Raw genomic sequence first — 21,254 nt, forward strand, 5'->3', positions numbered from 1 at the left:
GTTCTCACAAAAGCACAGCTGCTTTCGGGTTGGATATTAGGAAGAATTTCTTCTCAGAAAGAGTGGTGAGGCAGTGGCACGGGCTGCCCAGGGAGGTGGAGATGTTCAAGAACACAGCATGGATGTGGCACTGAAGCCCTGCTCTCCTGTGAACCCGCCGCTCTGAGGAAGCAGCGCAGGTGCAGCGCCCGCCGCCTCAACTTCCTCGTAGGAGAACCCTGTGGCCGCAGCGGGCCCAGGGAAGTTTCCTCACGGCTCGGGCTGGGCGGAGGCCGCGGGCTCAGCGTGTCGGCGGGGGTGCGGCAGGAGCCGGGCAGGTACCGCGGGTAGGGCAGGGCAGGGCAGGGCAGGGCAGGGCCAGGCCATGGGAGGGAAGGGGCGGGGAGGGCAGGTGAGAGCCGGCGCTGGTGGCGGCCGGAGCCGCAGTGCGGGCGGGGGACGCTCCCCCAGCGCGATGCTGGTCCCGCAGGACGGCAGACGGGGAGGGCGCTGAGCTTCTCCTCACTCTGCCTCTTCTCTCTGCCTTCTCCCTCGTCTCGAGGATGAGCGGAGCCGACGGCATCAACTTCAGGCGGGCGGCCATCCGCAGGAAATCCACCCCGGGCCTCGGCCCCATTCCCTACGGAGCAGCGCCCACCCGCATCGCCGGCGCCCCGCGGGGGGAGCCCGCCCGAAGCCCGCTCGCAGGTATGTATGGCTTCGGTGGTTCCGAGGACAGGGATGAACGAATGGCGTTCGTTAAATCCTGCCAGCCCTCGGGCTGAGGGAGCGGTGAGACGCGGCACAGCGCCCGCCCCGGGGCCGCCACCTTCGCCCTGAGGCGGCTGCGGGACCTGTCGTGCTCCACAGCCCCTTCAAACCGTGATACGGTCGACTGAGGAGGATTGTGAGTCCCCTCGGTATTACTGTCAAAAGGAGCTATCGGCACAGCCGAGCTTTTGGGAGTTTCATGAAGTTCTGGCTTAGGATTGAGTTGATGCACACAGCTGTGTGTATGAGCCATGAGGCTGCGTGATGTGGCAGCTCAGCCAGCGGGATATGGGCGGTTTTATAGGTGTGGGAGGCTGAAGTGGTCAAACCAGAGTTAGATCTCCAATAGACACTCATTGTGAATGCACCAGGTAGAACGTAGAGAGGGGAATGCTGTCTCTTCATGAATCCCCAGTCAAGAGATGTGTTGGTATGAATATACACAAATAAGAAGAGGCTATCTTGGAGACTTTTCAGCATTAGTGGGTCACGGTGTTGGCAATGTATGTAAATTTATTTGTGGTGGGGTTTTCTTTTGAAGGCTATGGCTGTGTGTTTACATCTGGAAATAGGCATTAACAGCTGTATTTGTAGCTTGGAGGCCTAATGGATTTCAGCCTCGTGTAGCATGGAACGGAAATGGAGCCCTGTGTTTTGTGTTACTTCTTACTTCAATTTCACCAGGTTTTTGAATAGAATTGGTTGAGTTAGGAGAGACCCTAGACCAACTCCCCTGCAATAAACAGGGGCACCCACAGGTAGATCACGTTGCTCAGAGCTCCGTCCAGCCTGACCTTGAGTGTCTCCAGGGATGAGAGCTTCTCTGGGCAGCCTGTTTCTGTGTCTCACCACCCTTGCTGTAAGAAACCTTTTCCTTACACTGACTCTAACTCTCCCCGCTTCCAGTTTGAAACCTTTTTACCTTGTCCTGGCCCTGCTAAAGAGTCAGTTCCTTTCTTCTAGCCTCCCTTTACATACCGAAAGGGTCTTCCTGGAACCTTCGTGGAGGCTGAATGGCCCCAGGTGTTTATCATTGCCCCAGGTGTTTATCATTACTCTAGAGTCCTGAATAGCAATTCCACACTCATCTACAATCCTTTGTTGTTGCTTTTTTTTTGTCTGTGCATACACTAAACTCACAGGTGATTGGTATTTATTAAGTGTACACACAATGCATGCGTAGCTTGTACAGGCTCTTGTGTCTTTTGGGTGACAGGAAGGTTGTGAGGGTTTTGAGGTGAACAACATGCTGCTTATCAGGTATCCCTGTGTTTTGGTAACAAATATCATACTACTTTCCTGAACCATGATTGATAAATATGATTGTATTATGAAAGAATGGCTAAGTGAAGATGAAGAGATGACATCTGAAAGCATGAGAAATAGAAGGGGTGTCTTATTGGTGATTTTTAGCTTTTCTCATGAAAAATAAATAAATCCTTCCATGTGATTCTTGCCTTGATTCTCCAAGTACAAACCTTAATTCCCAGGTGCAACATAAACCTGAGTACGTTCTTTCTTCTGTCAAAACTGCAACAGTCTCTGAGAATGATGGTTAGTGTTGCATCAACTCCAGCTTATAAAACACAAAGTGGATTCTGAGGGGCCTTCTAATGCAGGAGGATACCTTTGACCTGCTTGAAATCCTTTCTAGGGGGAAGGAGGAGTTCTTGTAGCCTGTGCATCTCCTTTTCTCAGCCAAGGGTTGTGAAATACAAGAATTAATTTTCTTCTGCCTGAGGGCTGGACTCATGCAGTTGGTTCAGATCCGTGTCTGACAAGCAACTGAAGAAACTAGTTGCGTGACTTGAGTTACTTTTCCTTATAAATGCATTAGAAAAAACTCCGGATTCTGTGTCCCGCAGACTTACCAGAACTCTCTCAGAATAATTTGTGCATTAATTAGCAAGAAGACTTAATAATAACTAATGCAACTCCTTTATGTGCAAGAATTTCATCAACAGCCCTTGACATTGGTGTGGTGAAGAAGGGGATATTACAGGTTTTCTGTTCTGGGAGATAAGGTCTGGTAGTACTTCTGTTCTTGGTCTTGTCTGAAAACGCTTCCACTGCTGAAGTGGCCTACTTAGGTTGTATGTTATGGCACTGGACTTGTGCTGTGTGTTGCAATCTAAGTGTCCAATCTTTACTGGGCATATCTTTCTCCTCTTCAGCATACTACAGTCTGAATCATTTAGATTCACTGTCATGGATTAAATTGCAATTGAGTTCTATCAATTGCAATCGATATTGTTGATGCTTGAAAAAGATTGGTGTGTTTCACTATCCATGGGACCAAGTGAAAATGGTGTCCTTTTAGAAATCGGCATCAATTTAAAGGCCTGAACAAAAAAGTGCTTGAATCTTCCAAAGTGCTTTGAGATGGCTGTAAAATGTGAAGATTGATATCTAGAGACAGTTTATGGAAGGGCTTTCAGTGGAAAAGTATGATTAATAATCCATTTTTGAAGGGAATAATTAATGGGATTTTTTTTTCCTGCTGTGTTAGAATTCAGACTTGATACTAACTGGAGCAAATCTGTACTTCAAAAGCAAGTCTGTACTTTAAGTCCAAACCTACTGTCTGCCAAGAGTTAGGTGTAGGCTGCCACTTGCTTGCTCAGCACTTCTCACAAGCCAGTCACTCTTCAAAGTGTGAACCTGTCAGCACTTTGTTGCTTCATTGGATTAAACTGCACTGGAGGGCTGTATATCCATGAGTTAACTTCATTTAGCCTTGTAAGGAAGGCAATTCAGAACGTGAGGGCTCAGTAACTTGCATTCCTAGCAATAAATGGCTTCTTTTCTGATATCAGCATGTTTGCCTTTGTCCTTGCTACATACTGACTAGATTCATTCCCTGTGAGATGCAAATCTTGTACTGTTTCCGTGGCTTTGTTCAATTAAGTGCAAATTTACACCGTTTCTGGACTCCTTTTCCCATTCCCTTTTATATATATATAAATACACGGCTGCTGGCACTGCACTGCATGTTGGCAGTGTCGGACACTGCAGTATGGGTCTCAGGGAGCTGAGGTGATTTGCATTCATGGCAGCATTTGCTGCAGCAGGGTATCTGCAAACACTGACAAGCAAAAAGAGTAAATCTCCCTGCTCCTGCTGTTGTATCTTTGTGTGTTAACTTGGTATGATTTTATGGGATGGCGTAAACAGAACTGTGTGAGTCTTTGGGGTTACCTTTTTGCACTAGGAGACAGCTAAATGAGAATATAATACTGTTCTATGAAAAATACCTTCTGTGTTCAGGTGCTCATTTTTTTTTTCTTTAAAGTTTGCCCTGCCTCATTGGTTTTTATCGTTGCTGGGTTTGTTCCATTTTATTTTTGAAAATAATTAACTAATTAACTTTGGACTGTCATTCTCCTTGCTCCTGGCTCAACACTGAGTCTGTTGTTGACTCAGTCTGCAGTGACTGTGCAGTGTGTTCAGAAAAAGCCCTTATGGTGGTGAGGGCTAATCTAAGCAGTGCCTGGGATCCCTAGGTGCATCAGAGGTACATCCATGAAGAAGAACTGGTTGCCTTCTGTGTTTTCCTGCTAAGAGCAAAGTTTGTGAAAGTTATCTAAAGTTGATATATCTTGAAGAGAGCTGATACTTGCAAATATTGAGAATGGAAGGTAACTGTTTAGGAATTTGCTGCTACATATTCCTCTCCCTTCAAAAAAGGATGGAAGTTGAAGTATAAAAGCATTGCCTTAAGCAGAACTTCTGTGGAAATACACTAGCTATTAAATTTGCCTCTTTGCTGCTCTTAGACAACTTCCTGTTTCTGTGGGACACATTGATCCCATGTGCCTCCTATTGAAGCAACTGCGTTGCGTGGAAAGTGGCAGGAAATGGAACTTAGTTCCTGAATGTAATTTTGCTGTTTTCTGATTCATTTCTCCTTTTCATCTCCAAATATTTAGGATCGTGATATCCCTTTGAGGCCACTAAGAGTGTGCTGTTGAGTTTGCAGACTATCAGGAAGGTAGCTGTATGTTTTGGGTTGGTTGGTGTGGCTACGTAGCTCTTGCCAAGCAACATCTGCTTTACCCAGGAATTGTTGGTCTCGTAATACTGACTTCATGGAGATCAGGAATAAATGAGACTTCTGATTCACAGGTGTTTGACTTGCCAGTGACAAAACACAACAGTTTCAAAGAAGAATTTGACAAGGATTTGCTAAAAGTTTAAGTCTGTTTCTTGCCAGAAAGGCTTCTCTGCAGTGGACCCTGAGAGATGTAAATGCTGCTAAATGCCATTCCTGAAGCCCTTGAAGGGATAGCTGAAAATAAGTAAAGAATAGCTTGTGCATGTGATCCAAAGGAGTCTGTTACACAAAAATCACAGGAACAGGTTGTTTTTGCAGTTAACTGAATAAGCATATTTGGGAGATTTTTGGATTGGTGGGGAATTTGCTCAGGGACTGTGTTACTTTTGGACAACCAGTAAAGCAAAAAAAGCAAGCTGTTGGTACAGAAAAATAGCATTTGCCCTTTGGTTGTTATTTTGTCCTTTATCAGTATCTGTGCTTCTTAAAGCTGCACTTGTCAGACTTTTCCCTCACTTTCATGGTGACAGGCTATCTCACCTCTCGGCATTTCAGGCAAAATCTTATTTAACATTGACCAGTATTTTTATTTGATGTTGTTTGTCAGTACATCTTGAGTACAGTGGGATCTGTGTTACAGTGTTTTAACAGCCGTGTTTTGCACTGTTATGACTTAAAGTAGCGTTAAGTATTTGCTGTATAAGACAAATTATCTTCCCAGGATGAAGAATTTGTCAGAGGGAAATGAAAAAATATGAATAAAGTTTTAAAAGAAGATACTAATATTTTATTTATTTATTATTTCCCTCCTTCTTCTTCTGTTTCTCTTAATACTGATTTTCGTGAGAATATTATTATCAGTTCAATTCTTTAACCAAATTACTGACTGCAGGTCTTGTAGCTAATGTTCCTTCCTTGTGAGGAATGTAATGCATTCTGTTACAGAATGAGATGCTGCATGTAGTATTTCTCTTGAATGTAAGTCAAGCTAGGGTGTATAATTACACTTGTATAAGCATAATGATTTCTTCTGTCATTCTAAATCTGAGACGAGTAGCTAATGCAATAGAAAGGCTTTGCTGCCATTCCATGAGACCTGGATGGGCTGGAGAGTTGAATAGAGAGGAACCTGAAGGAGTTCAGCAAAGGCAAGTATAGAGTCCTATGCCTGGGGAAGAACCACCTGCACTGGTACAGGTGAGGGGCTGACCTGCTGGAATGGAGCTCTTCAGAGAAGGACCTGGGTGTCCTGGTGGGCAACAGGTTGACTGCGAGTCAATAGTGAGGCCACATCTTGACTCTGTGTCCAGTTTTTGGGTACTCAGCTTAAGAAAGACAGGGAACTTCTGGAAAGAGCCCAGAGGAGGGACACAAGGATGACTGGAGTCCTGGAGCATCTCTCTTATGAGGAAAGAAGGAGAGCCCAGCGACTGCTCAGCCTGGAGAAGAGATGGCTGAGGGGGAATCTTATGAGTGCTTGGCGGGAGTCAAGTGGATGGGGCCAGGTTCTTTTCAGAGGTGTGTGGTGACAGGGACAAGGAGCAGTGGACACGAACTGGAACACAGGAAATTCCATCTGAACATAAGGAAAAACTTCTTTACTGTGAGGGTGACAGAGCACTGGAACAGGCTGCCCAGAGAGACTGTGGAGTCTCCTTCTCTGGAGATATTCAAAACCTGCCTAGATGCTTTCCTGCATATCCCTTTGTAGGGAACCTGCTTTAGTGGAAGGGATGGGCCTGTTGATTTCCAGAGGTCCCTTCCAACCCCTACAGTAAATGTTGCCTCCCTCTCTTGATGGTAGAAGCATCTTAATCAAATGCATTACTATGGACATCACTGAGCACATGTACTTCTGAGAATAGGAGACAGAGTTCTCATTTAGAGGGGGTATCCCAGAGCTATAGGTTCTTGAAACACACAGGAAAGCAAAAGGAAGAAGTTGAAAGAGGAATTTCTAAAGTTTTATTTTTGAAGCAACTGCCTTAGAAGTGGCTTTTTAACAGAAGTGGCTGCAGCAGAGTAAACTACTTCTGAAATTAATACGAAGAGGGAAGGTTGGGGCTTTGTTGAGATGATGCTGAACAAAATGAAAATCAGAGATGTCATCTCAGTGCATAAATACCCAACAGTAAGACTCTATCAGAAGATATGGAGAAGCGAGTCATAGCAGAAAAGGAGACAAACTAATTGCTACGGTAGTATACAAAGCAAGACACGTAAAGAAAGATAAGTATATTTTAATGATTGTTAATGCAATTTACTTCTGATTATACTAAACTTAGTAAAATGGAATATGAAATGGGTTAAAACTGGAGGCAAAAGGAGTGGAGTTAGAGGTGTTACAGAGCAAGGGGAACATTTTAAGTTGCTAAGTATTAGCGCTAAGCGTGTCATGGATGTTAATGTAAAATATGTAAAATAGCCTGGAAAGGTGGAAAAATGATTTGGATCTCTAATCTGAGACTTAAAATCCTGTGATTTATTCCTGACTTCTGAACAAACGTCCCAATGCATAGATGATATTGCATCAGGATTACAGGTCGAGCCTCTGCCCAGATGTTGATGGATGTTAGGGAGAGAAAATGTACACTAACAGTTAAAAATAATTCAGACTGATTTATAGGCTGGATTTCTTCTGGCCTTTAAAAAATTTGGCTTTTCAGAGTGGAGTGTGTGATCGTTAATTCTGTTTGTCACTGTTGTTATCAGGCTTTTCAGCTCTTGTAGCTGTACCCAGCCTTGTAGCTGTGTAATTATACTGTAACTGCATCCAACTTCTGCATACTTGGAACTTATGAGGCCTGAGCAGCCTCCTATTGCAGGTGCTGCACAATGAGGCCTATCCAGGGGTTGCTGTGGGCACTCTTCCTGCTTTCAACCTCTCCCTTCTCACTTAGAAACTCTGCACCAATAGGATTTGATGGAGTTTCTCAGTGATTCCTAGAGGGACCTCACAATGCTCAAAACAAAAACCAGTAGATGATTTTCCTTCTATGTGTGTGAGCTGTGAGACATCTAGATCTGAGCAAAGCCTGAGTGTCCAGTGGGAGCAGGGAGGTGATTGTCCCTCTCTACTCTGCCCTTGTGAGGTCCCATCTGGAGTGCTGTGTCCAGGTCTGGGGCCCTCAGTACAAGAAAGACATGGAGTTGTTGGGGAGGGTCCAGAGCAGGGCCACAAAGATGATGGCTGGAGCACCACCCATATGAAGACACGTTGAGGGAGCTGGGCTTGTTCAGCCTTGAGAAGGCTCTGGGGTGAACTCAGTGCAGCCTTTCAGTAGCTAAAGGGAGCCTACAAACAGGAGGGGAGTCAACTCTTTGGAAAGGTAGATAGCAGCAGAACAAGGGGAAATGGTTTTAAGTTGAAGGAGGAAAGATTTAGGTTGGATGTCAGGGGAAAGATCTTTACTGTGAGAGTGGTGAGGTTCTGGAACAGGCTGCCCAGAGAGCTTGAGGATGCCCTGTCCCTGGAGGTGTTCAAGGCCAGGTTGGATGGGGCCCTGGGCAGCCTGCTCTAATATTAAATGTGGAAGTTGTGGCTCTGCCTGTGGTGATTGGAGGAGCTTTATGATTGGAGCTTTATGATCCCTGAGGACCCTTCCAACCAGGGCCATTCTGTGATTCTGAGTGCAGCTCCTCCTTCTGGTACCACTGAATTCTGGAGGTACGAGGAGAAGGGAAGGAATAGAGAGCTCTTTCTCTCTGCTGTTTGTCTGGATGAGGATCCTGATCCACTGATCTTTTCTCCTTCTGGGTACTGCCTGTTAAGTGCAGTCTGTATGCAGGAAAAGGGCAAATTCTTATTCAAATAATGGTTATATTGGTAGTCTTTATTCTCCTTCCAGTCTGAGCCACTCAGTTGGTAATACCTTTTCAGTCTCCTAGGTTCTTTTCCCTGATGGAAAGTGGTATTTTAAATTGAAAATCGATGCTGAGCCTATAAGAGATTTTGAAAAAAGAGCTAAAACTGACTCAAATTGTATTATTGCTGAGGTTAATAATAGTATTTGAAGTCTCTCTCTTAATGTTTTGTCTGTGTCAGGATTTATCAGCTCCTTACAGTGAATAATCAGACTATTTTTCTTTCTTGTGCTCATATACTGCAGTTCATTGTCTTGTCTGCGATGCTTCAGTTTCTTAGCTGAATATTAATATGCTCATTATTTGTGTTAACATCAGTGACCGAGTTAAGAAATGAAACTTACTGGCTAATTACATTCATCTTCAGAACTGGGGATTTGAGAATGGAAACACAGACACTGATACAGGAAAAAATAATTTTTTTTTGTTAGAACTGGAAATCTTTTCAAGTTCTGTGTGGTTGTACTGCTTGACCTTCTTCAGATGACTCTTGTCACAATGCCCCTAATTTTAATATAGGCATACTTTGCATTCCTTTTATTCAGTCTAACGTTAACTTTGGTCATTAAGACCAAATACATTCCAGATGAGAACTACAAGGGCTGCTCTGAAAGTGATGCCTCCTATTTTATTCTGTTGGCCCATGACATCAGAGGTAGATATTGGTGGTATTGGTAGAGGTTGAACCTTCCCACCAGTATTCTGTTACATTTTGTTGCTGTGTGACAGATGTCAGCAGAGGGGCAGGCTGACCAAATAGCAACTGGCGTGAAAACATGGATGAAGCAAAGGTGTGTTCATTTACTTCATGCATGCAGAAAAAAGTGGCACCTGCTGACATTTATCAGTGAACTGAATGTTCATGGAGCACAAACAGTGGATGTGAGCACAGTGAGGCTGTAGGTGGTGCATTTCAGCAGCATCAGCAACAGGTTACCTCCACTGGTGCCGATTTTTATGAGTGCAGCATGCAGGTTTTTGATGCTGGTGAAAATGCACAGCCAATGGTGATGCCTGTGTTGAAAAAATAGTGCTTTGTAGCTGAGAACTTGCTTTGTAAAATAGGGTTATTGTTCTCCTTGTAGCTGTTGTAGATTCCGTGGAAATAAATAGGAGGCAGTACTTTTGGAGGGGCCTATGCATTATTAGAATGTAAAGTAATTTGCTCATGCGTATTCTTAGCAGTAAAAATTTCTGTCCGTATTAGAAAACAGTAGTTACTGCTGCAGAAGTTTGACTTTCATCAAGTTCTCCTGGTAATCTGAACCAAGTGTTACTCTGATTACATTGTACTCTCTGGAATAGTGAATGATAATGCAGTAAGCAGTGTTCTTTATAATTTGTTAATCTATATCTGATCCAGTGGACAAATATGCTGCCCAGGCTTCCAAGTGAAGGGCATGCTGATGACTGAGCTGGCTGTTCACAAACTGGTTAAAGCCTGCCAAGCTAGGCTAGGGAGCAGAAGCTAATGGCTGTAGGATGCTGGGGGTGGCTTCTGTGTTTGGGTTGAATGGTAAGGTGCAATTGAGCTAAAACACAACAGTCCCACTGGCTGGTTTTGCACATAACCTATTTCTAAACTTCCTTATGTCCTTACCCTGGCCTCCAAGCAGAGTAGATCTTCAGAATAAGACTGCTGACATGCAGTCAAAGGAAGGGAATTAAAAGATCCATCCTGTCTGCTGGATATAGCCAGTAAGAGTCAGTGTAGGCATGGCTGTCATCGGTGCTTGGCTTCCATGTTGGGAATTACCCTTTTCAGTTTTTATCTTATTGTCTGTGTAAGGGCTTTATTTCTTGTGCACAGGATGTGCTAAAAGGCTTTTGCTGACAGGATTGAGAACAATATTAGAATTCAGTGCTCTAATGAGGAAGTAAAGAAACTGAAAACCCAAATGAACTAGCTTTCAAAGGGTTTTGGTATAGCTGAAATAACCAAGTGTCTGTTCAGCTTAAGTGTGAAGAATTACCACTTTCTAGTTTGAACAGCTGTTCACTTCTAAGTCTGATCTCTGCTTCTCTTATGTGTCTCACTCTGTAGTTACCTACATTTGTATGAGCTTACTTTGGCTGTTTCCAGTAAATGCACTTGAGCTGTAACAGAAATGTAGCCTTAGTTTAAACTGGTTTTTTTTTTTCCCCTGTAACCTACAGAAAATGTTTAGAGATAAAGGTGATTGATGCTGAATGAGAGAGATTGATTTCACCATGTGCATGATTTGCTGGCATTAGTGTTGACATCATATAGAAAACCAAATATTATTTCTGAGAGTGTCTCATACATCCCAAATTGTCAGATTTATTCATTTTGAACAGTGATGACTAAAGACATTTTCCATACCCATACAGCATCCATGAGAAATAGCACGTGGCATCACAGCTGTGAGCAACACCACAATCCTCTGATAGGACAAAGCCTTCAAGCCTTTTTAAAACTTATTTGATGCGCATTATTCAGACTCCTATTCTGTAAAACCCATGACATTCAGTATGGTTTTGTGAGAGCATATTAACAGAACTCTTTCAAAAATGAAAGTGATTTTAAAGCTGACTCTTAGGAAGAAAATTGCCAGTGTCAGCAAGAAGTTTGGTGATAGTACTGAACTGTGTGCATGGGGAACAGATGTGGATAAAAGCAGTTTAACTTAACTGCTCTCCAGGTAATGCATCTGGGTGTGATGTCCTGAACAGACAGATATGGTTGAAGTACAGAATCCAGATCCTCACTTGTAAAGAAATGAGTGTACAACGCTGCAAATGCAAAATCAACTTATCCTGTTTATGCCTACTAAGTGTTGTAAGTGGCACTTTCCTTCCACCAGAAGGTGTTATTCTATGTATATATTCTATAGTTCGGTAACAAATTTTGCAAATTTTCCTTTAGAGTAACACTGTGAATAAAGTTTCCTGCAGTAGGAACTTCAGCTTCCTTCTGCTGCCCTGGTGCGCAGTGCTATTGTTCACACCAATGCTGGCTTTCAGAAAATAAAACTCACTATTTCCTCCCTTTGGTCCCTGGGAAGGAGATTAGAGAACTGAGCAGGAGTAGATGACTTCTGCTCTTTGAAGGCTGTGGGAGTGTGTATATTTAGTAGTCTTCCATCTTGCACGGTGGTCTGTTCAGATCTGTTTGCTAGTACAGATGTATGTACAAAAAAAAGGCATGGCTGTCCCTCTGCTTCCCATATGTTCAGTCTGAGGTAGTCCGACATGCCCCTGACATTTGGGCTGTGCAGCCACATGCTACCTCGAATCTATTGTGAAAATGACGGAATTTCTTATTGTTTTCTCTTAAGAAATCAAATTAGTTGCCTGCTGTCAAATATTAACTTCAGTTTCAGAAAGGAAAAATACTTTTTAAATATGAAAAGTGAGAATATCTCATGCTTGACAAGGACAGCGTACTTTCATTAAAGTCAGTGAAGCGTGAGTAAGGCTAGCAGAGCTGAAACCTGCAACACAAAGAGCTAAAGAATCTGAAGTATTAAGGCTGGAAACTTTCTTTGTACATGTGCAAGGACAGGTTGTTTGAAGTTAAAATACAATACTGTTTACAGTGGATAAGGGCATAGGAACAGCATCAGCTTTCTGATAAGGCTTTTCTTCTTCAGGTATAGTTCACAAGGGGTAAGAGAAACAGGAACAGTTTAGTAACTGAGAGGAGAGAGAACAGTGAGCTGAGAGCGCCGTGCTGAAAGAACGCTTTATGCAAAGAATCTTTTCTATTATTTTTCATGGTGTGTGGGCATACGCTGGAAGATCTTTCTGAGAGATGGCAGGAGAGTTCTGATAACTGGTAAGCATGTTAAACTTCAAATGAAAACGTTTGAACAACTTTACAGCAGCTGCAAGCAAGCAGCATGGAATAAAAAGTAGAATAAAATCCAGCGCTTCTTAAGAGGAACTTCTGTTTTTAGCATATACTTTTGTTTTCTTCAAGTAGGTAGAAGGGAATTGGATATAAAGGATATAGATTCTTCTACCATGCTTTATGAATTAATCTTTTACTTATTTATTTTCCAAACAGCAGTCGGTCAGTGATGACTTATTTGGGAGATGAGGGCAATCGATACAAATATTACCTAAAAGTTTCCAGAAAATAAGGAACACCTTTAAAAAATTAAATTAGAGACTCAGGAGCTAAAATCTACCATTAATAAAGTAAAAACTTCTCTAAGAGGAAGGTGTCTAATGATCGATGTCTGCTGACTCACAGTGCTCTTATCATATGAGTATCTTTAGCAAGCCACCATGGTGCTTTGTTGCGCCAAGCAGAATGGCTTCCCCGTGCGTTTGCTCTGTCATGGGTGTTGCTGTATAGCAGTTTTTTAAGCAGCTTTTATTATAGTCATTAAATACTCCCTGTGTATGAATCAGTGGGCCATTATAATCCCTAATGTGATTTGATAGACTGAACTCGATATAAGCGTTTGGATATGGTTGGATATGGATATCGTCTCAGCTTAAGCATTTGGATATAATTAATACCTTCACGTATTAAACCTTCATTTGTATATTTTTATTTATTTATGTATTTATTTTTGAGATTAAGCCAGGCTTTCTGTTCTCCATGTTAACAAATAAAGGTCAGGATCAATACCTCTTAGCTGCTGCTTTTTGTCTTTTGTTGCATATAACCATGTCTGCCATATGGAGTTTATGGAGTAAGAGGAAAAAGGGCTACACGGACTGAGATTATTCTTCAGGATTATCCACTCTCATGTCTTAATGGTCCCTTCCGACCCAAACCATTCTACAAATCTATGAGTCTGCGTATGTTTAAATAATGTTGCCTGCCTGCCCTGTTAACAAAGTGGCTGTTTTGCGCATGAGACCGAAGATATTGAACTGAGACAACAAAGCCAGCAGTGTTTTATCATTGGCTTTGGAATATATTCTGTTGACGACAAGGCTAGTTTTATTTTATGTAGCATATTAATTTGAGTTGAAAATGTGCATACTTGTCAAGTAGATTTAAACAGTGAATTTTGAAATTGAAGATGATAGTTAATGCATATCTGGTATTGTAAGGTAACTCAACTGGTGCAAGTGGTAGAAGTGCCGCTCTGCTACACAGAGGCTCGAATCCCGGGGGTTGGACTCGATGATCTCTAAGGTCCCTTCCAACCCGCACGAGACTGTGATACTGTGATACTGTGAATAGATTAAGGAAAAGTTTCTGGCAGTAAATTTTCCTATGCATTTTTATTACCCTCCCCCTACCCCCCTTTAAAATTCAGAAGGGTCTTGAATTTATCTGTTGTCATAGAAATCAAATACAGACATATCTGGGTACACTGAAAATAATCCAAGTATTCAAAGCCAAGCGCGTGATTCAGCAGAAGACTACCATGGGCTCTTTTTGATACAGGTGTTGTGGTTACAATGATTATGAATATAGTATAATGCATAACACTGATGACAAGAATTGAGATTTCTGAAATCTGAAGCTGAATTTTATTCAACTTCAGTGAATTTTATTTGTAACAAAGTTAATGTCACAGTAGCATAAACTGAGAAGCTCCTTAGAGATGGGAAGTTCTTTACACACGGTGGGAAAGGCAATGTGGTAGCGGTGCTGGTTATATACAAAATGCTTTTGACCACGTTGAGGAACACAGTGAGTTACAGTAGAGTTCATGTCCCCAAATGCTGCAGTTACCCCTTCAGTCTGTTACCAAAGACGACTGTTTTGCATACTTCCCCATATCTTACTTTTTGTGTGTGTTTGTTCCAGTGAAGTGCCTCATTCAGCACTGGTTTTAACAAAACAGAACGTGGAGTGACGTGAGAAAGAAATTCACCTGAGGGGAATGTTCCTCCGTTGACCTTGTCTGAACTTTTTTCAAATGCTTTAGGGCTGATGTACAGTCAGTAAACCAGATTCTAATTTCACTGAATCACACAGTCACAGGATGGAAGGCACCTCAGGGATCGTAAAGCTCCAACACCCCCCCCCCCAACACACACACACTACAGGCAGGGCCACTTACCTCCACATTTAAAACTAGACCAGGCTGCCCAGGGCCCCATCCAACCTGGCCTTGAGCACAGAGACAGAGGTGCCTCTCTGGGCAGCCTGTTCCAGCACCTCACCACTCTCACAGTAAAGAACTTCCCTCTGACATCCAACTAAACTGTTGTTTAGTTCAACTGTGAATCATGCGCAAATATTCTGTGCCTGGTAATGCTGTGGTTCAGTAGAGGTGACTGCGTTGACTAAACTGGCCATGTGATAAGAAAAGGTGAGAGGTTTAATACTTAATCAGCTGGATGACGCTCAGTCTTTTTTATGTTCAAGGTGAAAGGAATGTGGACAGGCAGAAAATACGTTTGTTCCCTGCAGAATTCATTTTTCTTTTTGAAAGGTCTCCTTTTCACAGATTGTGTATATGCTGAAAGTCCTATTCACACTGTATAATGCCTACATTTAGCTGTAGTTCAGCATGTTCATTTTCTATCTTAGTCCAGAACCTAGAATGAAAATGCACCAATTTACCGGCATACTTCTTTCTTTGTGAGTTGCAAACTTGGAGCTAGAAAGCAATGGTAAAAAACTGGAATTTGAGCTTAGGCAGTCAGTGGAAGTGGATAAAAATGATTACGGCCGGTGAAAGACCCTTACCCTTTTAGTGGCTGAAATTCCTTCTGCTGTAATCCCTGTACAGTTCTTTCCCTTTGGAGACTGCAGCTACTTATGCTGAATAGTGAAACCTTTCTAAAACTCAGTAGATGTCATTACAAAAAAAACCAAAACACCTAGTGCAAATGCAGCCTTCTCATGTTCCCAGGTTTTAAGTCACTCAGTGTGGTTCTCTGAAAGCTTAGTGAATCCTTTTCTGAAATGCTGATGGTTGGCAGAATAAAATTGTCTCAGCAGTTTTCTGTTTTGTCCTTCTTCCTTACTGCTGAGCAGCATTAAAAGGAATGACATACATTTTGATGGCAATATTTTAGGGTGTAAGAAGCAGGCGTACCTGCTAAGCATGCTTGACTCTAAGTAGGAACAAACAGTCTACAGGCCAAACCACTATGTTGTTGACTGAATCATGTCCAGTATTAGTTTAAAAAGTAAAAGAAAGATTTAATTGTTTAATTGTTACATGTGTTACTACATTAAAGCCACTTAAAAATCATACATGGTCTATGCCAATATCTTGTTGCCTGCTTGAAAACATTGACCTGACTGGTAAAGTTAATCCTAGTTCTACTGAATCATCACACTGTGTGATCAGCCATAGACCTCAGCATGGTGACTGTAATTCTCAAGATGCCGTGGAGTTCTCAGAGATAAATGGTGTCACACAGTACTGCGTGCTGGGGGATATTGCTGGGCTGATTGTTTCAGACAACTGAAGTTTTCTATTCATCCTCAGACAAACAGATGCAATTGCAGACTGGCTGACTGCTGTGAAATGCCAGGGATTTTAATTGAGAATTGTGGAGTGCTTTCAAATGAAATGGAAAAACTGTATATTTTAGGTTGCGTTAAAATAAAACCATCGATATTTTAACAGGAATTTATTGGTGTTTTAAGCTTAAAAACAAACAACAAGCACATTGTTGTGGGAGTTCAGAATCTTGAGCAGATAGTCTGTCTATTTTAAACACCTTGTTGATAGCATAATTTCTGAATTTTTATTTTATTCAAAAATAATTACCTGCTCTGTATGGCAGGGAATACAATTTTGAAAGAATTGAGACTGTTTATATTTATTAAAAAATGGTTAACTTCCCTTTCAATGTTATTATTCAGGTAGGTACTTTTCATCTCAGAAGCAAATCATAAGCCTTCATTAGTTTTGGAAATTTCTCGTTTGAGAAAATATATTTGGCCTATTTATGGTTGTTTCATGATGGGCATTGTTTGCTTAGAAGACAATTCTGGAGGTAAAAGAAACCAGGAAGGGTTGTTATAAGTCAAGAAGAATGTTACTGTGATTTATTTACCCAGTATCTCTGTTATTATACAAATGGTCATTGAAACTTCACGTTGCTGCATAAACCACTTCCACAGAGCGTGGTGGATGAGATATGTGTATAAATACATATATTTCCTCAGAGTATTTTCACACAATAGGCTGTAAATTAGAGAAACCAGAACTACCAAACTACTTATCCCGTTTAGGCTGCTCTTGCTTATTTTGAGAAATCTTTAACAGCATTGCGGCAAAAAGACATCCTGTAAAATGATTGGCCTTATGTGCAATGAGCACAAAACATTTCGGCTGCAGGCTTTCTCTAAAGCTGTTTAATACAATCTCATTGCTCCAATACTTGTGAAACTGAGAAGTGGTAACTGGAAGTTGTGATGGCTGTGCCTGCCTCCTATAGAAATGACTTCCTCCTTTGGCCAAACAAGCAGAGTAAGATAAAGCATATTTATGGTGTGTTTGCAGTAGAGATGTGTTATTTTAAAGATAAACTGGCAAGGTTCAGGTGTCTTTATTATAAAATAGATTTTAAATAAAGACAACTGATGATCCTCAGATGTAGGTAACACAAAAACTATGTTTTTTTATGTCAGTTGGTGCTTTCCTATAGAAATAATAGGCAAAACTCAATAAGCAAATCACTCTTTAAATGCAGCCTAGTAATACATTCTTTAGGTAGATGCAATAGCGAGATTTCCATTCATCCAGACAGACTTTAATGACCATTTAAGAGTCCACTTTCTGGAGTACATGTTAGACAGATAGAGTTCAGCAATGGGAAAGAAGGGGAAGCATTCTGATCTTTTGCTAAATACTGGCATCTTATATGTCTGTAGAGTAGGTCAAAAGGTCAAATTAGTATGAAAATATGCATCATAAGGTAGGAATAAAGCTCTCACTTTTCAGTTGTTTTATAACTATGCTGTTTTTTCAAAAGCTCAGCACTCTGGTGAACAAAACCTCTCCCTCTTATTTTGGTGTTGAGAGCCACAAAAGGAAGTGAAAGATGGGAGCCCTTCAGCATGTAGGCTGTACAGCTTGCTTTGGCGTGTGTGTTGAGGATGCGCAGAGCAAGCAAGATTGATATAGGAAGAGCTGTGTGTAGGGCCAAGTAGAAGAAGTGAATTCATAATTTGTTAAACGCCCTTAGGTATCTTCTCAGGTAAGTTAATATATTACTGCGATTATATTTAAAATGTTGCACAATGATAAGAGTACAGTATAGGTGTTAGCATTTTCCATGGAGCTTCTTTTCTTAAGGCAGATATTTAATAGAGTGAATATTTAATTGAAAAGTAGTTGTGGATTTGTCTATTCTGAAATGTTAAGGGGGAAAAAGAGAGGAAAAAAAAATTGTTTAAACTGTATTCGATTCTGCCAGCAATGCTATTTAGAATTAAAATGTTTAATTCTTGAATGTAGTTTGTTAAACTTGAGTATCTTTATATAATTATGCATAAGGAAAGCTGAAGTATCGCTCAGTGCGATTAATTAGAGATTCGAGGGCAAGGCAGAAATTATTCAGCTCTGTAGCCAGGATTTTCTGAACAAATTTAATAGTTAAATAGCTTGGTTTTTTGAGGAAATGAGTTCGAGTTCTTCTGAAAACCAGTTCACTAATTTACAAGGCTAAATGCTGCATTTGTGTTTTCTAACTTTAGGCACGCAAACCAACAGATTCAGATACATAACTTGAAAGATTAACATCAGTAAGTATGTTCCTAAGTATTGTGGCTGTTTCTGGAAAAATGACAAATATCCAATGTCTGTATAAAATAAAATCAAAATTCTTGCTTGCCCATTAATGGAGTGTTAAATTTGCCAGTACGAGTAAAATCTAAACAGGGTAAATGGCATCTGCAGACTGCTGAGGTTTGTAGTCCGGTGAAAATGTGAGTTCTGGAATGCAGTAATTAGATGGGGTAGTCAATACTTGTTAATGAAGCCTGTGCTTGTGATCCATCTTTAAAGGGAGAGAAAAGCAATACTGCCCTTCCTGTGGAGCCCTTATTGACCTGCTGCAGCAGCTGCTGTCTGCTCACACAGCTCATCCACAGAATAACTAACATGCTTCCCTTAAGAATAAAATAGTCTGTTTTCCAAAAGTGATGGAAGTGTTTCAAGAATACAGAACAAAATGCTGCTGCTAGAGGATAATGAAATACGAGGTGTTTGGCAGACAAATTTTAGACACTCTTCTCTGTGTGTTCTAAAAAATGCCCTCTTAAAGAGACTGGTGCTGCTTAATTCCATTAACTGTATGGGATGCCTACGCAATAGCCAGGCGTGTTACTGCACTTGAATGTGCGTTTTGTCCACGCTTTTATTCATGCTTTTCCCATGAAGTGTTTTTCTGATTTTTGTGTGTGTGTGTATTTTTTTTTCCTGGGATGCCAACTTCTAGGAGGTGATCAGAATAGCGGGCTTATGGCAGCAAACTCTTCTTTATTCTAGCTGTCAAAGCCAGTTTGCTGGGATCAAAGATGGTGAAATGGTTTCTCTTAGAACCGAGTCTTTGCATGGTGTTTCTTTGAAGGCTGTTCTAAATCTGGCTTAAGATGTGGAATATGTCACTGAGGTCTTTGTCATCCCATTTCTTTCTGCAGCTACAGGGGGAAGTACCAAGGTTTGGGAGCTGCTGGTTTTCCCATGATAGAGGAAAGCTATTACTTTTTTATTTTGGAGTAAAATAAATGAAATTGTTAACTTTTGGAAATTCCTTTATAAAAGATTGTAATCAGTTTTATTCAGGATGACTCCCCAGCCATGAGCAAGAAAGCTAGTCAAAGCAACAAATTCTGTTTCTGCAATTTATTGTGCTTGTTATGCTTATTGGCGTGATTTGGTAGTGTTCAAAGCTGTTCTTAGAAACTCGTATAGCGGTCTACAACCATCAGTAGCTTGTGATACAATTCAGTGCTCCCAGAGCATTTACATCTAAAGGAAGATGTCCCTTGCCTTCGCTGACCCCTGGGCTCACATTTTTTCTTGATGCATCTTCCAAGCTCGCCACTGGTATAGATGGGTTCCGTTTTTCTTATCCTTTAACAAAACTTCAGATATTGAAAGTGTTTTCTTTCTTAATTAATATTGAGAACAGCAACCATTAATTTAATGAAACAAAGACTTCTTGAGTGTGTGTTTTGTCATGACTGTGCCAACTTTGTATTTGCAAGACGACATGGTGACAGACGGCTAATGGTAATGGTGATCTTTAGGTTGTCATCTTAATCCTACAGGCATTTAAAACTTCTTTGCTTTTGTGTTTACAAGATATCAACACAAACCTGTAGCTGGTTGAGCTGTTAGCATGTTGAAATCGCTTCTAGGCTTGTATTTATCAAATGCTTTGTTTGTAGCTGGTTTATGTTCTGATATTTGCAGACCTTTACTTCTTCTGTGCTAAAGTTAGTTAAGTGAGATACTGATCTTTATGTGGAGGTAACTCCCAATAAACCTTGTGTGCTCATAGGTAAAGTTTATGAATTCAGCTAGGCTGGAACCATAGGAGAGAGGCAGTGTCTTTTGCACTGACAGATGAATGGGGAGAGAAGGAAAAGTAGGAAGCCAAGCTTTTGAGTCCACTGAATCACTGGAAGAGTCCAAACCAAAGTTGAAAGCTGCAGTTTAGACTTATATTTTCCCTTCTGTCTGATAAATCTTCTTGCAGTTCTAAACTGGAACTACGGCTGAGGCTTTATTTGGGGAAATGTAATGTCAAAGTACAATTTTATATGATTAAGGAATGAGCTATATTGAGTCTGTTTGTACTGTCTGACAGATGAAAGGCCTTATTTAAATTTAGATGCTTCCTCTGTGTTGCCTTGATGGAACCGTAAAGTTCTTCTCAGATGGGGCTCTATGCTTTGAAGTAAAGAGGGAAGAAAGTGATGCTTTAAACAAGGCATTTGTGGTATTGTAGAAGTTCCGGGAACACAGTGGAAAGAACTGATGTTCTGTGTAGAAAATACAATTTTCAAGGGAAAATATTTGCTTAGAAAAAAGTATATTAAAATGAAGTTGCTGATTCAAGTTCTGTAAGTTTCACTGAAGCCAGGCGTAGGGGGAAGAGGAGGAGTTCAGTTTTGTCTTTGTAAATTCAAAGAACAAAGCATAGTTGGCTTACATACTTGTCATTGTTTCTAGATGAAGTGTCTGTCACCCATTTAAAAGAAAAAGCTGGAAAAAAACCCAAACATGCACTGTATAAACCATTGACACACACACACAGAAAACCTCTATTTCCCCAAGACCAAAACCAAATGACCTAAGCTTCAAAAATGGAAGAAACATTAATTTGTGCCAAACCTATGGTTACTTCTTTTGTAAGCTTTATCAGGGAGGGATTTCTGAATCTTTTGTAAGAAGCACCTATTATGTGTGAATTTTGAGAGAGAAGCAGCTTGTAAACTGAGGTTCCTGCATTGCACTGGAGATGATAGTGCTATTTGCAATTTGCAAAGCAAAACCTTCACAAGAGGTCTAAGTGTTACTGTTACCATATTTCTTCCACCCTTTCTTCCACGCACTCCAATGACTGTCTTGTGGAGTTTGATTCTCAAGCTTCAAGCATATTTACATACAATGCTTAGTAATGTTGGGTCCTGAAGAGTGTTGTTACTTAGACTTTCAGCTCTGTGCCTTTCTAT

General features: G+C 41.1%; 1 protein-coding gene across 2 annotated transcripts in view; it reads left to right on the top strand.

Annotated features, from left to right (window-relative positions):
• Window positions 1-215: 215 nt before the first annotated feature.
• Window positions 216-21,254, top strand: part of FGD4 (FYVE, RhoGEF and PH domain containing 4) — a 107,906-nt gene continuing 86,867 nt past the window's right edge. The window contains exons 1-2 of one of the 2 annotated variants that reach the window (XM_015866274.3): window positions 216-317; window positions 542-687. In XM_015866274.3, coding sequence (XP_015721760.2) covers window positions 543-687 — 145 coding nt within the window. In that variant the 5' untranslated portion in view covers window positions 216-317; window position 542. Of the gene's footprint in view, window positions 318-541; window positions 688-12,309; window positions 12,468-21,254 lie in introns of those variants that run through there. The other variant, XM_085541028.1, reaches the window with a different exon arrangement.

This window comes from Coturnix japonica, chromosome 1, assembly GCF_054131305.1.
Source record: "Coturnix japonica strain WE chromosome 1, WE-NBRP24, whole genome shotgun sequence".
Classification (NCBI taxonomy): Eukaryota; Metazoa; Chordata; class Aves; order Galliformes; family Phasianidae; genus Coturnix; species Coturnix japonica.